Here is a 17,258-nt window from a genome sequence, read left to right on the forward strand (position 1 = left end):
TTTTTTTTTTTTTTTTTTTTTTTTTTTTTTTTTTTTTTTTGTGAAAATTAATGTTTAGCAGTTTGAGATAGAGAAACCTAAATCACAATTTATCAATTTGGTCCAATTTGATATCCAGATTTTTTTATTTTTTTTTAGATTTTTAAAATTTCAATTGGTCCCTGGCAATCATGCTAAGTCTTTATTAAATTCGCTACACGTTTTCTAATATTAGGTGACAATAGGTGGCTATTTTCTCTTTGATGAAATGTATCGGTTGAATTTATTAATATCTATAACTACTTAAAAAATGAAGAAAATAAGAACGGGTTAAAGTAGGTAAGAAACACCTAAACATAGCTCGACATTTCGAGACATGACATCCTCAAACAAAAAGTCAAAAGTTCAAATTCCCACTTTTATATATTATATTTAAAAATAAAAAATTTAACCATAGAGATCAGATCGATAATTAATTTTTAAAAAATATATATATATATATATTAGCCGTATATTCGAGGCTGAACAAAATGATAAAATTGTGTATCCCTCGACTAAATAAGTTAAAAGTTCGAATTTCTCCGCGTTCGACCTAAGAAGACAAGTATGGAAAGGGGGAGGGAATGGGAACAAAATCGTCCGCAAAAGTTGACTGAAGAAGACAAGAGTTGAAGAAGATACACTTAACTTGTCGTGCGTGAAAAGGAGTTGGAGTTTGTGAATTGATGGATTAATAATTGTTTGAATTCCAATGCCCATTGACTTCAAATTTCTTTGTTTCTCATCTTTTTGTTCTTTCTATTATTAGTCTTAGACGCCCATCATTTTTTCCATCAAAAGCTTCCCTATCAGACATTTATATCCTCTTTTATAATGCATAAAGAATGTGAATTTAGTCTGATATCGACTTAATAAAGGAAAAAATTCGTAGGTTCGCCCTGGTTTATATCTCGGAGTACTTCCAATCTATTTTTTAAGCCCATCTCGAACATGATGCAGTATGTACTCGTGACCCATTTTTCAAGCCCATCTTGAACAAATGATTAATTAGGATTGGTCTTATGATGAAATAATTCGGGTGTCAAACCTAGTCTTGTGAGTCGAAATAGAAAACACACGTGCAATCAGCCCACTCGAACCTTATGAGTTGAAATAGAAAACACGTGCAATCCTATCTCGAACTGAGACCACTCGACTGATCTCATTCACTGTCGAATTCGTGTTCTTTTATCTTAAAGTCATTCTCCATTCCAATTTTGAATAGCAAACGTATGCCAATTCTACCTAGAAATCTCTGAAGCTGAGCAATTAAACCCGCTTTTTCAGTAGATGAAAGACCAAAAACAAAAGTTCGAGGTAGAGGACCAATTAGACACTTGACGGAGGAAACTAGAAACGTGGATTAGATCGCAAATCTTCAAACTCGAAAGGCATTTTTATGTTATTTTAAGAAAGAATGAAAGATGATAACAAAGTAATGAGGAAAGAATTGCAGGGTAATGAATGTGTTAAATGGAACATGAACAAACTACTATTACATACAATATATTTTACAGCCACAGCTCTAATCTAACCAAATCCTATTTGAGTGCTTCTGCGCCCCAAAACTCTACCATCCTATCAGTAACTCAGTTACACAAACATGACAGCAACACAATGGCTGATGAGTTCCAGATCCCTGTAATTATTTCTTCTTTTGTTAACAAATTATACACGTTTGGTAGCCGACTTGCTGCTTCTTAGTTTCATCCGAACACCCGCTACTTATTCTACATCCTGTGCCATTGAAACGTTCTTCAATCCAATATGAGCGACGTTGACGTTGACGTTGGCATTATTCGATTGCGCATGATGGGTTATGGGTTACTTTGATCACAGTGTATGTAGAATAACTTAGTATGTTACAGACATGTTTGTTAGGACACTCCAGATCGTTCGATGTCGCTACGCTAGGTTGGTGTCTGCATGAAGAATCGTGACTCCTTTTTCGGGGTACTGACCTTTAACTTATCCTTTTCTGCAGCTTCCTTCTGTGCTTTCTTCTTTTCATAATCAAGCTGCTTACAGTTTTCTTCATGCGCTCGCACGAACATCCTCACGAAATTGAACAGTGTAGAAACAACTGATTACAAACAAAGTTGTTCGACGATTAGTAAATTCTATTTCTCGATCGGGACAATATAGCTCGGAGGGTAGTAGCAAATACCTTGCTCGAAAGGGCAACGTGCTGGATCTTCGCCGAAATAAAGAGCAAGTGCATCAGCATTTCTACCCTGAAAATGTCCAAAGTTAAGGGAATTTATAATGCTGCTTTCAAGATATAAATAAAAAACAGAGGAAAGAGCATCATACATACCACATTAGAATAAAGAAAGGCAAGAGACCTCACTTCGGCCTCAGCATGAGAAAGGAAGTTTTTTAAAGTCTGAGTATATCAAAGTAAACAATATGATATCAGCAAGAGGAGAAGCATCTACAACTCTTAATTTGAAGCCCTTCTTGAGCAAACTATTATAGGACTGTCCTTCATTAACTGCTAGAATTTACCTGACAAAAATTTTCTGAAACGTGCCCGTCGTTCTCGGAATTAGCCAATTCCTGAACGACCTTCTCCAGCCCTTTGCTTATGGCTTGCATTTCCTCTGCCAAATATTTCAGTTGTATCTGCATAATTACTAAACGATTAACTTCAAAACAACACTGGAAATTGGTCAGAACTACACAGGAACGAAAGAATTGAAGAAACAATACCTTTGTAGAAGCTTCCAAACTCACAAGGTCCTTTGGAAAATCTAAAAGTTCTGGCAGCTTTTCAGCAAGCACCTGTACTCAATCACGTAGATATCTTACAAAACAACATTTGCACGTATAAAACACGACATCGAAGTTCAATCCTCATCAACAAAACAACATTTCTTCAATTCAGCAAGTTCACTTCACCAGCCATTTAGATATATTTATATATATATATTTTCCTATGCGCGTGTTAAATGCTACCTTTATAAAGATCCGATAGTTGGATTGACTAATCTTTGTCACTATATTAGAACCCTTCCCTGGTTCATGCTCAGGGAAGGGTTCGTGCATTGTCATTTTTACTATTTACGCACGATTTACGTTGAAACTTCCTCACCCTGCAGAATCGTCAAGAAGAAAACAATGTATGTGGACTACACAAATAGCATCGACAATAGCAAATCATTTGTACTAAGTGCGGTGGGACGGGAGCGTGCTTCACTGGAAGAGAAAAAGGGTCTTGCTGAAATACAATTAAAAGAAGACTGCAACACTCTGAGTGCAAGCCTAAGAAATTATTTGACAAGCAAAATAAGAAATGTATTGAACAGAACAGGAGAAGTCTACCTTACATAGATAATGCATGAGAGTCATCTTGTTGTTCCTCGCTCGTGTATCAGTGAGTTTGAGGAGACTATCAAGCCGAAATCCAATCGCCGAACCTACATGAACAATAGCAAGAACCCATAAGAGCAGCACACTTGAAGTCTTGGTAATACCCGTCAAAAGTTTTAATAACAGAGCAGAAACTAAAGACAATGTTACAGAATCAGTAAACACTAACACTTGTTAGAAATATAATTCTTCATCGTTACAGCATGAATTTATTTACTTCTTTATAAACATCTTTAAGGCTTAAAGAAGTGACTTTATAAGTCAGATTTTTATCTAGAACAATTTATTAAAAAAATCAATATTAAATTCATAAAAGATTAGTACAAGTTAAAGTAGCTTAAGATTTAAAAGAAGTTGAAATTCAAAAATATAAATTATGAAAGTGGTGTAAGAACATGTGTAAATGGTACTAATCTGTGATGCATATATGAAAGGGAAAAAGACTCTCTCACCTCTAGCCGTTCCGTGGTTCAAAGCGTTACCCAACGAAAGGATAGTTTGCATTACCCTTTTCAACTTTACCGAACTTCTGATCTGACGAACACATTGAGAAAGGGTTTAAAATGTGAAGAAGTCCAAATTAATAATCATATGCACTAAAATTAAGAAAATTCAGATGAATATGACTTGCCTCATCAGATGTCGAATTGATAGTGTTCAGATTATTTCTAAGGTCAGAGGCCTAGAAAGTGAAAATAGTGAAATTGGTTACAGGTAGTATAAAAATGGAAAGAGGAAAAAGGAATGGAATAATTAAATGGATTGTCGCCTCACCTGCAAATGGAATTGTATCTTGAAAGAAAAAACCCTTAGCTTCGACTCTACTCGTGGGACTTTCATCAATTCTAAAAAGAACTGTTGGGGGGAAAAGAGAGAAGCAGGTTAACTTTTTTGTGGCAAACAAAATCTCAACAAATAACATGAGAAACAAAACATATAATGGAAGGGTTGATGTAACAGCCCAAGCCCAAGCCCACCGTTAGTAGATATATTGTCTGCTTTGGGTTATTACGTATCTCCGTCAACCTCACGGTTTTAAAATGCGTCTATTAGGGAGAGGTTTCCATACCCTTATAGGGAATGATCTGTTCCCCTCTCCAACTAAGGTGGGATCTCACAATCCACCTCCTTTGGAGGCCAGCTACCCTTATAGGGAATGATCTGTTCCCCTCTCCAACCAAGGTGGGGTCTCACAATCCACCCCCTTTGGAGGCCAGCGTCCTCGCTGGCACACCGCTCGGTGTCTGGCTCTGATACCATTCGTAACAGCTCAAGCCCACCGCTAGCAGATATTGCCTGCTTTGGTCTGTTACGTATCACCGTCAGCCTCATGATTTTAAAATGCGTCTACTAGGAAGAGGTTTCCACACCCTTATAAGGAATGTTTCATTCCCCTCTCCAACTGATGTGAGATCTCACAGTTGAATTGATGATAAGTTGACTATAAGTTGACTATGAGATTATAAAAAAACAAAACAAAAGCTAGAAGGGACGAGAGAGAGAAAGGTTAACACACCTGTTCACATTTTCCCAAGTTCTCCTTATCCCCACTGTACCCCTGAATGTAAAAGCAGCAAAAAGAATTCAATATCAGAAAAGGGGCAAGAAAAATTTCCAACAAAAATCAGGTAGAGATCAAAGCAGACCACAAAGAATTAGTGCAAACTACAAGAAAATACAATATGATTCAGACCACTGAATTTAGGCACTTGCACAGAAGGAAATAAGTACACCTTAAGTAATTCCATTTCTTCCTTTGTTGGACAAAACTTGATTAGGTTCTCAACCTGATCCACATCTAATGCCGACTCATCCAATGCAAGTACTGAACACTGAAAATGGTAATACCAAAACAAATAATCAGGAACTATTTAATGCATTATGATTTCGACGACGTGATTAAGATGTTTACTGTCTTGTTCATATATTGTTCAAAACCCCCGTTTTTTTGGCTTCGAGAAAGATGAATAACTCACCATCATATCGGGCAAAGGAATCTTAACTTTAGAGAGCATAATTTCGCAATTATATGCCCGTCGAAGTTCAATCTGCCAGAACAAGTGAAAACATGAAACATAAGTAGCTTTCAATGGAAATATTTAAAGATGTATAAAGGTCAGTGTGTTAGCCACAATTTTCATATTATATAACTACCAATGAGATATCCAATGACGCGTAGATGTAATTATATTCGTACAAACTTAGAAAAGAATGTATGCTATGCACTAGTTGATACCTAAACGTAGGATAGTTCATATATATTTTTCACTTAGAGAATCAATGAATGGGATTGAACTCCTTAGACGCCTAAAATTATGTCAAAACTAGCTTGAATCTTCAATCAAAAGAAATAAACGTGATAATAAGTTTAATTCTTTGTTTACCAATTGAACTTTCTCTGATTTCGGCCCTGAGGCTGGGCGATTTGAATTTCCACCCAAACCTCCAGATTTTGAATTTGGTGCAGCTGCAGAGAAAAGACTTTCAAGTTCGGACATGTCAAACTCCGGAGCTCTATCACAAGTAGATTAACTAAATTAAAAAGAGGAAGCTTATAATATATAAGAGACAACTAAAATATATGATATGTACTTGGAAGCTTCATCACTTTTTTGTGTCTCTGCCCACAAGCTTCCTTGCATGGCCCTCGTTAATTTTAACCAGTGATAAGGCTTCAAATTGGACCTTTTAGGTTGAGACTGGTTTTTGGAGTTCAAACGTCCAATGCATCGTGCCTTTGCACTGAATAGACCACTGGAAGGTGGTCCAGGAATAGAAGGTATGTTGCTGTTGTTAGTGCCAACGTGAGACTGTGAGGAAGTACCATTGACATTTGAAAGTTTATTACCGTTGAGACCTGGGGGAGGGGGTGCAGGTGGAGCATGTGTTGCAGACTCCTTCATTGAAAAACCTGGAGGAGGTGGAGCAGGTGGAGCTGACGTTACAGCACCTGAACATAAGGTGGATCCAGAATTTGCAAAAGGTGGTGGAGGAGGAGGAGGGGGGGCAGAGACATTTGGTGCAAGACTAGGAGGGGGTGGCGGGGGTGGCACTGAAGATATAGTACTAGGACTTGAAGAAGAATGAGATGGGAGAGGTGGGGGAGGTGGAGCGCTAGGTACAACCGTTGAGTTCCTAACTACCGTGGCAGAATCTTGTGGTGCAAGACTAGGAGGAGGTGTGATAGTAGAATCACAAGTAGGTGTTGAACTCAAAAAAGATGGAGGCAAGGGTGGGGCGAGAGGTGGAGATCGGGGATCATGCATGACTGTGATTATAGAGTCCTTCAATGAAGGAGGTGGAGGTGGGGGTTGGGGCACTGATGTTGGCGAGACAACACTAGCACCCAAGTTAGGGGTACAACATGGAGGAGGAGGAGGAGGAGGAGGGAAGGGAAGGGTAGAGGCACTCGTCAAGTTCTTCGTAGAGGATAACAGTACTGTCGTAGAAGGAGGTTGTGGTGCGGGTGGGGAAAACGAACCATTCGTCCTACTAGTACATAGAGATGTTACTAAAGCCGAAGGTGAGGGATGAATGGGAACAGAAAATGATTCCTTAGAAGAGGATCTTGAAGGTTCACTCTCATTGAAAGAGGGTGGGGACTCCCGACGAAAAGAGGTAGGTGTTGGTTGAGATGAAGAAGGTGACAATTGACTTCTCCCCCGTGGAGCGGTTTGAGGAGGTTGAGGATGTGAAAATTTTAGAGGTTTCAAGGAACGTTGGTGAAGTGTCAACGGATCAGTAATGGTTGAAGTTGGCAAAATAGGAAGCTTACTAGGTTGAATGTCTTTCAGGGAATCTAGAGCACGCATACTCAACAGACCAGATGATGGTGAAGACATTGTTGGTTGTAGGACTTCTTTACCACTAAATGTGGAATGATCATGTAATAAAGCTGTAATGCCAAGAGCTGAGGGTGCACTGTGATATCTTAATATTGCGCGAGGTGAACCTTGCACAGAACTAGGGAAGGAGTCTGGCGTCGACAATGGAGGTTCAGGTACTCGTTGGGTGATGATTTTAGACTGAACTGGTAGTTGGAGAGCAACCTGCAATTCTGGGGGTTCAATCTTTGATCTCGCTGAACTTGCAGCGTGGGATAGTTCAAAAGAAGGCTGATATTGATTTGTATCCATCTTCGATCGGGGACTTATAACATCGTCTTCCATTGTCTCTGATTCCATAGCTAGTTTATCAAGAGATAAGTCGAGCATCTCGGTTCTCTCTAAAGGGCTGGAACTAGCCAGTTTCTCTGTAAGAAAATTCGTAGCTGTTATTTTCTGGAGCATATTAAGAGCTGCATTAGCCTTTGGGCTTAGCCAGTCCTCAGTGCTAAAGATCTCTTGAACTCTAGCAAATGCTTCAATCGGAAGGCCATCTTTCTCCTCAATATTTGGCAATTCAATTGAAACAAGTGATGCGGAAGCATCCATCTCTGAGAAAAGAATCTTCATCCAAACACAATTTATTTAGTCTAGAGAAGATAAACACAAGAAAAAAATAAAATAAAATAATAATAATAATACCTCTGCTCGGAAATCCTTTGGAAATTGATCGTTTGCATGCCATACGATATCAATGTCGTCACGGTTAAGCATCAAAATATTTGACCTTATAAATGCTGTGTTAAACATAACCCGAAACATCATCTCCTCCCTTACCAGATCATTGTCCAAACTTATACATTCAAGAACAACATCACCTTGTATATGGCAATGGATATCAATTTTAAGTAGTTCACAATCTACCTGTAACAAAGTAAGAAGGAATTACGGAAACAGCCAGAACCTACAAACGGTCAGCAATATGCATCCATCAAGCGACTACCGCTAGCAGATATTGTCCTCTTTGGGCCTTCCCTCAAGATTTTAAAATGCTTCTACTAGGGAGAGGTTTCTACACCCTTATAAGGAATGCTTCGTTCCCTTCTCCAACCAATGTGGGATCTCACAAAGGCTTCCCACCACAGACAAAACTATGAAAGTTTACTTGCATAGTAAAATACTATTTGTCTTCTCTTACATGGAACGCATGACTAAAGAGAAAAACGTTTCGAGAAAGAACTACCGATCTGCAGAAATTAGTAAGTCTTGGCATTGAAAAACTCGATAAACAGAGAAAGCAATTCCCAAAAGAAAGTTTCAAAAAATATGGACAACCAAAAAGTGGGCAATATCCGCTCGATCCTCTATTTATAAGGGAAAAAAAAGAGGTCACCTGCTTAAACTGACGAACAAGTTTACTCTTTTTGGGGGTTGAGAACAATACTTTGGAAGTTCGATCCGCCACCAAAAAGGGATCCTGTCCATATATCCTGAATATTGGGCGACAACCACCCTCCCCATCCATATTAGGAATCAATCTAATAATAATGCAGTCTAGAGTGAGCGCCCTGTCGAGCGGAGGCCATTGCGAGCCCACATTTCTCCTTGATACATATTGAAGATACCTCAACTGTGAAGGCAACGGGTTAAGAGGTGACATCAACTGCAAAAGCTCCCGAGGCGCTTGCTTGTAAATCATGTCCAAAGTTTTCTGCTCCCCTGCGTATTGCTTCCTGTAAATCAGAAGAGCGGCCAACATGAAAGCCAAGACAGGCCACCCCCCTCTTTCGCAATGCATCAAAAGTACATTTTGCTGCCCAAGTGAGAGCCAGCTTTCACTGGATCTTAAGAAGTGGTGGATCATCTCCATGGTGAGTAGAGGGCAGCCTTCATATTGTCTCGGATAATCCATGACGGTCATATCAAATACAGATAATATATTCGTAATGAGGCTATGACCCTCCCCTTCTCGAAAATTAAACACCATGAACGAAGCGTCGGTGAGACTCTCACGAAGCTTTCCTACAATGCCTCCAATATAGACCTTGTATTCATCCTCTTCCAATACCTCCGTCGTAAAGCAGCTATCGAAAACTGCACATACATTCACTTGTTCATCCTACTTCCCAATCATCTACAATCATCTACAATCAAGCAACACTACACATGCATTTACAAGAAATGATTCATAACTTGGAAAAATATTCATTCAATACTCACAATTTAACGCACAAGTGTGTTGAATTTGCAGTATCTTTAAGGGGAAAAAAAGTGGAACATACACAACCTCATTCAATACTCAATGATTATAAAGGCCCACAAATACAGCAGCTATAGTGACTTTTAGCAACAAATTTTCATGTAGAATACCATAATGTTACTTGAAATTAAACTTCAATCAACAGTTAATCGAAGTAGGACATACCATAAACCCTTTCGGATATCTCTAACAGCCCGTCCGGTGGCTTCCGATAAAAGAACTTGCGAAATAGGGCCATTGTGATATTGTGGTTAAGATCCAAATGAGCACAAAACCGCGCTCCTACAAATCAAATCCACAATTAGAACAAGCATTAGGACGACACATTGCAGCTAATTTCACCCTCGCGGACCACCAAATCCCCGGCGAGGACGATCAATTGCAGAATCTCATGATTGTGTATGGCAGAGAGTGTAAATTCCGGAACCAAAATGGAAACGGATTTCTTTATTGGCCTTTAAGCGAACACTTTCTTTCGGTGAGGCCGTCGTTGCCGTCACGTTCACACTTGATATCTCAAGATTGACTTAGCTTTCAATCAATTCAAGCTTCCATGTCCGAAGAACACAAAAGAAAGAACCAGAAAGAAATTGAGAGAGAGAGAGAAAGTAGTGGAATATTCCAACAAATTTGGTTAACGAAGAAAAATTAGAATGACAGAGAAAACACTGTAAACAAAGAAAGAAATGGATATGGCGGTCGTTAATGGAGGATCTGAGGTTTGTCTCTATCTACCTCCTCTCTGTGACGCTTTCTCTAATTTTCTTTCTTTTTTTTTTTTTTTTTAATTAGTAAATCAATGTTAGTTGTTAATTACGATGACGATGATGTTTAAATTTTTTTTTCTTTAATTTCTTTTTCCTTTTTGTTCTTTGCGTGAAATATTAAAAAACAAAATGATGGAAGTTAGATGAGATCTGTACCTGTTCAGCTTTTTACACGTGTGTTCCTCGGCCACATTTAAAATATTCGCTGTATTTTAATCAAATATATGATTTAGTTATAACATTTTACTAATATTAGCAGCTTAAAATATTTATTTATTTATTTATTTATTTAATTTTGTAACCATTTATAGCAATGTAATTCCAATTTTAAATTTTACATTAGAATTAATTATTCGTTTTCATTATGTAATGGTTTTAATTTTTTGTAGTATACAATTAATTATATTATTGTTATATGTAAATAGAAAATTATTAAATTTTAGTTTTTTTTTAATTAACTAAATTGCTATAAAAGTTAAAAACATTTAAAGACTAAGTTCTTACTGCTTGAGTTGTTACAAATGGTATTAGAGCTAGACACTGAATTGTGTGTGGTGGGTTGTGAGACCCACATCGGTTGGAGAGATGAATGAATTTTTATGAACGGTGTGAAAATCTCTCTTTAGTAGAACGCGGAACGAAGCTTAGTGTGTGGTGGATTGGGTCTGAAAACCTCTCTCTAGTATAACACATTTTAAAACTCGAGCAAGTTTGAAAATAACAATATCTGGTATGTGTTGCACTATATAACTTACTGGGATTGTGATGCTTGTCACAACACAATGTTTATATATAAATCGAACTAGGGTTTATGTTCGTATTAGAATAGTTGGAGTCGTGTAACGTAGCTTACACGTGTCTCTATTTATGGGAGTTGACTTAGGATTTATGATCGTTGTGTCCTTGTTCGACTCACGTAGCTCGAACGAATACATGCAATTAATTAAAATTAGGCTCGACCCTAGGATCTTAATACCCTTGGTCGTCCTCTTTTTTTTGGAACGTAAGTAACGATTTTATAATAAATAACAGAAAATGCATTAATATTGTAGATTTCAACATTTGTTTCAGATAAGAAATTTTTTTATGAAATATATACCTTTAACGGAAATATTCTATATTTAAAATAAATGGACGTTAGATTATATATGCCCTACCAAATTACCAAATCAAGAATTTAAAGGTAAAGTCGGAAAGCCATTTGAAGGAAATGTAAGAAATTAGGTAAATAAAAATTAAAGAAAGAAAAGAATTTTGAATTGGCGGGAATTTGAAATGTTAACAATTATACACGAAACTGTTGAGTCCAATCCGATTTCATTTTCAGCCATTAACACCAAATTGAAAAATCATGAACACTTTGAAATGATTGAGCGCCAATTCTCCATTATCAGAAACGACGAAGTTATTGAAGATCTTAATCAAGCCTGGAGAAAACGAGGACGTCCGAAGTGATCGCATTCGCTCTTATGAAGTTCCTGCAACGGGACGGGCCGTCTCTTCCGAGTGGTTGATATTCTCTGAGAGACGAGGACGGCGACGGATTTGCCGGAGATTTTGGTTTGTCCGACACCGGAGAGCGCCTGCCGGCGAATTCGGTGGGAGCTTACCGAAGCGGAGGAGAGCGGAGGGGGAGGTTAAGAGAGGAAAGAAGATGGAGGTCCGTTGATGTAGGTGCTCGAGGATTGGAGTTGACGGCGGCGCTTCGTCGTCTTCACCGGCGGAGATTTTAGGGCCAGGTGAGCGAGTATGATTGAATCGATTTCGAATTGGTAATGCTATTTTATATGTCGATGTTTGGCTGCGTTGATTGAGAATATAATCAAAACGATTAGGAACTGAAGAAATGGTAATGTTCCAAGTCCGAATGGATTGTGCATAGCTACCTCTGAATCTGGCAATTCGTATGCAGTCTTTGAAATTTTCGAAGTCCAACAATCTAAAATGTTCATAAAATTCATAAGATAGCAAACATTTCATTAAAATTCTTTCATAGCACTTAGTTCATTTGGATGGTTCAAATTGTTTAAATCATTTTCGTCTGAGCTAGCGAATGTCAGGAATGGATCGACGAACTCGAATCTGAGTTTGAGGCCGAGTTAGAACGTTTGCAGCTCCCCTTGGATGTTGAATGTTCATCGGGACTCATAGAAAAGCTAAGAATTAAGGTATGTATGAGAGAATTAAGCTAAGAATTATGGTTTGACAGTGGTAGTTCGTGATGTTCGTGATGTGATCACTCATCCTACTTGAAAAGTGAAAAAATGGTGGATGGTTTTATTACCCCACATTGGTATCTTTAATTTCATGGAGTACAATTCTATCGGCCCAAGCTCAAGCCCGTAGCCCGTTTTTTTTTTTTTTTTTTTTTAACTTTTAGTTTTGGACTTCTCTTCAAAGCTTTAAAACGAGTCTTTTACGGAAAGGTTTCCACACTCTTTACAAGGAATGCTTCATTCTCCTCTCTAATCGACGTGGGATCTCACAATCCACTTCCCTTGATAGCCCAGCGTCCTTGCTGGTACACCGCTCAGTGTTTAGCTATAATACTATTTATAACAGCCCAAGCTCATTATTAGTAGATATTGTCCCCTTTCTCATATTTATTTCGAGACGTTCTACATACTATGTGTAATAGAAATGCTGCATTCTGTTGTCCGTTTTGACTTATATCGTCGTCAGTCGTACGATTTTAACACACGTCTATTAGGAAGAAGTTTCCACATCCTTATAAGAAATATTTTGTTCTCCTCTCTAACCGATTTGAGATCTTACAATCCACTCCTCTTGAGTGTCCAATGTCCTCATTGACACACCGTTCGGTGTTTGGCTCTGATATCATTTGTAACAGCCAAATTCTATTACTATTACATATTGTCCGTTTTAGCTCGTTATATATTGCCGTCAGCCACACTGTTTTAACATGTGTCTATTAGAGAGAGGTTTCTACATCACTATAAAGAATATTTCGTTCTCTTCTCCAACCGATATGAACACATAGAAATCACGGTTGAGAAAATTTTGTGTTGTATATCATTTGTTCATGTCCTTCTGTTTTTTCCTTACTCGTGGACTCGTAAATTTGTATACGAGGGAGAAATCAATATTATTCGAATAGAAATGAATACTATAGGAGTTCGAACATATAATATTGTTGCAGCTTTGGATTATGTTGCTCTAACCCTAAAATGTGAGGTTGGAATGATGATGAACAGAGATATGGTGGACATGCCGAAAGCAGGGGCGTAGGTTACTTTATTTTGAAGATGCGCACCGAAGACCATGAGAGGGTGGAAAGAATTGTCAATTCAAAAATCACAACCGACCATGCAATCAGATTCCTTCTTATCTTAATTAGGTACTGTCCCATTGCAAACTCTCTTGCTCAAATTTTGCTAAAATCCCCCTCAAGTCTCAAATATTTGGAATTTTGTCACTCTTGGTTGGATGCTTGCAAATATGCCAAAGTTCGAGTCTTAGGGGCTCCTTTTAAAACTTCTTTTTACTTTTTTCTTTAGATTCCATTTAATCCCTTTAAAAACCTTAATTAATTGCTTTTTTTTTAAAAAAAAAATATTTGATTTTTAAAATTTTAATTTATACACTCCCTCTACTTATTAATTTATTTATATTTATTATCTATGTTTTAAGAGAATTTTTACAAAAAAAATTAATTTTTTTATTTATTTTTTATTTTTTTAATATATAGTTTAACTACAAATTTAAATATTAGTAGGATAAGATGAAAACAGTGGTGCAGAATTTATAAATGGGAAATTTTGAAAATGGTTGCTTTCCTCGTATTTGATTTTAAAAAATATATAATTTAAATGAGATAGAACGATTCTCACGTCATTTTTTAATTTATATTAAACATTCTATTTGAAGTATTTATACGTAAAAATTACGCATTACCGATTTTAAAGTAAAATTTGAATGAATGGTCTAACAAATATGGTTGATTCCTTTCCAAAACTTCATTTTTAATTTAAGTATAACTTAATTATTTATGAAATATCAAATTAAGTATCTCCCCATGCAGAAAATAATAATAATTACTATAAAATGTAAATATGGTAACAAAATGTTTAGAGGGCTAACCAATAAATAAAATAAACTAACAACCGTCCAATCACATAAAATAAAAATTAATTAATTAAATATTCTTCAAAATTGGCCTTTTGAATGATTCTGTCAATTTATTTATAATATTTTTTAAAAAGTCGGATCCCATTCATTAATGGTAAGACTTAAAAGAGAGGTTGACGTCCACAAATTAAATTTGTATATAGAATATATTGTCAAAAATAAAATATAAAAAGGCAAAAGGCATCGCAAAGATTTAAAAAATAAAAAATAAAAAATAAAAAAATCCCCATTAGAAAAAAATATATAAATAAGAGATAAAAAGTTCACAGATTTATGGAATATATTTATTTTCGTGAAAATGGGTTATTTTAATTACTAAAAAATAATTGCTTGGTAGGGTTCATTCATAAAAAGATAAAGATTTAAAATAATAATAATAATAAATTAAAATAAAGGATTAAAAAAGGAGGGAGCAAAATCATTCCCCGCTGATCACGCTTTGATAACAATTTTGTTTATTTATTTATTTATTTATGATATTTTATTTTATTTTATATTTATGATCGTTTCCAATCACCATACAAATAAATTTTTAAAAGCTGTTTTTTTTGTAAATTTGGCTATTTTTAAAACAGGAATAAAAAAATAGATAATAAAACAAATAAATTTGAAATTACTATAAATTTTTAAAATATGTTTATCTCTTAATTACGTTGTCAATAAAACATGATGAAATGTTGACCTCCCATTTATTAGAAAGCGATAATTTTATTAAAAAATAAAAGTGGTTTCACTATCCACTCGATTATAGGTTAAATTTTTCACGACGTGACATAATCAAACAATTAGGTGAATTTGGATTATCATTTCTATTAATAATTAAACCCTAACTCTATCTAACTATGCTTCATTTATAATTCTAATTTTTAATGATAGCTTTGAAATTACACCATTTGGTTTAATTTTTTAAAATATTTAGAGATTAAATAAAAGTTTAATTAAATATTTTGACTTTAAAAGATAATCGAACGGTTGGAGATATTTAATATAAACGGTTAAGATTAAAGTGTAGAGATTATTATACTTGAAAGCTAAGTGATAGGTAATGTAACATTTAAAAAATTAATAATAATAAATTAATTGATTAAAAAGAAAAGAAAAACTGATAGGTCATTTGACAGATAAGGAAGCATCTAAATAAAAATATATTAAAAAAATGTCGAGGATAATCTGACCGTCAAAAGGTATAACAAAAGAAGCGACGGCTGAGATCGTTTTCGCACAGAAATTGGGGAAAAAAGGAATTACCAAAATTGTTTAGGGGGCTCGCGTCAGAAACCCTAATTGGTACATACGTGTCCACTTGAAACGTGATGCTATAAATCGGCCTCGTCCTCTTGACTCGTACGCTCCTCCTTCCTCTCGTTTTCCTTCTGCTTCCACCGAATCGCACTGTTTGACATAGAAGAAGAAGCTCGGAAGCTGCAGAAGAACTAAATCTTCAGCCATGTCGGACGAGGAGCACCACTTCGAATCGAAGGCCGACGCCGGAGCCTCCAAGACCTACCCGCAACAGGCCGGAACCATCCGGAAGAACGGTTACATCGTCATCAAGAACCGTCCATGCAAGGTGATTTGTTGTTTTTGTCTATTGCCTTAGTGCGTTTTTTTGCGATGGTTTGATTTTTTCGTTTTTTAATCGTTGGATGTTGTTTTGTGTGGTTCGACTTGTGCTGTTTAGGGTTGAGTTTTGTATGGGGCGTTTAGATCTTTGGTTGATTTGAGAGTTTTATTTTGCCCGATTACTGATTGTACTGATTTCGGTGTGATTTATTGCGTATGATTGAGTGTTAGATTAGGAAGAATTAATGAATCTGATGTTGAAATTACCATTGTCGATTGTTCCGACAATATTTGTTCAGACTTTCGAGTTTTTTTTTAAAACTATGACTTCGAAGAGTCTCTTGATGGTTGGGTTTCGTTTGGTCAACGTTCAACAGTGTGCTATTTTCTCCTCCAACCCTTCCTGAGAGGACGCTGGTGTGAACATTTTTTCCCGTGTAGTTGTAATTGAATCTTGATTTTATCTAGAGAACATAATTTTATCGGTATCATATTTACCATTTGGGTATTTTCTCTTCACGAACCACGTGGCGCGTTTATTTTATTGGAAGTGCTCTTGCTTCCAATAATTCGTGTAAAAGTCTAACGAGGCTTCTAGAAGGCTAATTGAATAATGCTACTAAATTATAATTCTAGGCATTAAAGAGGATAAGCACGTAGTCTTCCTCATTTGGAAGCGTACTCTTTAAGCAATGTTTCTGTGGGTCCAAACCCACTTTTTGAATTTTTTTTTTCTCTGGTTTGGTAATGCAGGTGGTTGAGGTTTCAACTTCTAAGACAGGCAAGCACGGCCATGCGAAGTGTCACTTTGTTGGAATTGACATCTTCACTGCCAAGAAGCTCGAAGATATTGTTCCATCATCCCACAATTGTGATGTATGGACTCTATTTAGCTTGCGAATCATTGTGCTGTGTTTGATTTTACCATTTACGCTAATGGATTTTATTTCATGCTTTGCAGGTGCCTCATGTTAATCGTACTGATTATCAGCTGATTGATATCTCTGAGGATGGATTTGTGAGTAATTTGGTTATATGAGTTTGTTTGAATTAAATTGGTCTTGATGATTTCGATAAACTTGTTTGTATAGATATCTAGATTTTTTTGGAAGTACACATGTTTCAGTTTGTTTTGGTAAGCAATTCCAGAGGTGAAGCTCTGTCAGATTGTCCAGTATTGTTTGTTTGGTGTCACTAGACTCTCTACTTGCATAGATTTGTATGGAAGGAGCCGGGCAATTGGTTAGTCACAGTCACGTGTTACTTCCAGACGGGGATTTGTGTGTGTGCTGGGGGGGGGGGGGG

At 36.5% G+C, this 17,258-nt stretch overlaps 2 protein-coding genes across 4 annotated transcripts in view; one reads left to right on the forward strand and one right to left on the reverse strand.

Moving 5' to 3' along the window:
- Window positions 1–1,402: 1,402 nt before the first annotated feature.
- Window positions 1,403–10,242, reverse strand: LOC111443374 (formin-like protein 18). Of its 3 annotated transcripts, XM_023081166.1 has the most exons (17): window positions 9,640–10,242; window positions 8,608–9,308; window positions 7,917–8,138; window positions 5,983–7,838; window positions 5,775–5,904; window positions 5,367–5,438; window positions 5,124–5,222; window positions 4,907–4,948; window positions 4,165–4,245; window positions 4,022–4,072; window positions 3,843–3,924; window positions 3,343–3,437; window positions 2,731–2,802; window positions 2,527–2,643; window positions 2,336–2,404; window positions 2,186–2,252; window positions 1,403–2,101 (listed from the first exon to the last, which is right to left on the reverse strand). In XM_023081166.1, exons 1-17 carry the CDS (start codon window positions 9,710–9,712, stop codon window positions 1,929–1,931), a joined length of 4,002 nt encoding a protein of 1,333 aa, XP_022936934.1. In that variant the 5' UTR covers window positions 9,713–10,242; the 3' UTR covers window positions 1,403–1,928. The 3 variants fall into 3 exon arrangements, 2 of the variants coding, with proteins under 2 accessions (XP_022936934.1, XP_022936935.1); XR_002710484.1 differs by lacking the exons at window positions 1,403–2,101; window positions 2,186–2,252; window positions 2,336–2,404 and having other exon boundaries at window positions 2,570–2,643; window positions 3,348–3,437; XM_023081167.1 differs by lacking the exons at window positions 1,403–2,101; window positions 2,186–2,252; window positions 2,336–2,404; window positions 2,527–2,643; window positions 2,731–2,802 and having other exon boundaries at window positions 3,341–3,437; window positions 3,843–3,919.
- Window positions 10,243–15,734: 5,492 nt separating this feature from the next.
- LOC111443380 (eukaryotic translation initiation factor 5A-2) overlaps window positions 15,735–17,258 on the forward strand; it is a 3,192-nt gene continuing 1,668 nt past the window's right edge. The window contains exons 1-3 of the mRNA XM_023081179.1: window positions 15,735–15,960; window positions 16,707–16,829; window positions 16,915–16,971. Coding sequence (XP_022936947.1) covers window positions 15,838–15,960; window positions 16,707–16,829; window positions 16,915–16,971 — 303 coding nt within the window. The 5' untranslated portion in view covers window positions 15,735–15,837. The remainder of the gene's footprint in view (window positions 15,961–16,706; window positions 16,830–16,914; window positions 16,972–17,258) is intronic.

This window comes from Cucurbita moschata, unplaced genomic scaffold (genome assembly GCF_002738365.1).
Source record: "Cucurbita moschata cultivar Rifu unplaced genomic scaffold, Cmos_1.0 Cmo_Scf00005, whole genome shotgun sequence".
In the NCBI taxonomy this organism is placed as follows: Eukaryota; Viridiplantae; Streptophyta; class Magnoliopsida; order Cucurbitales; family Cucurbitaceae; genus Cucurbita; species Cucurbita moschata.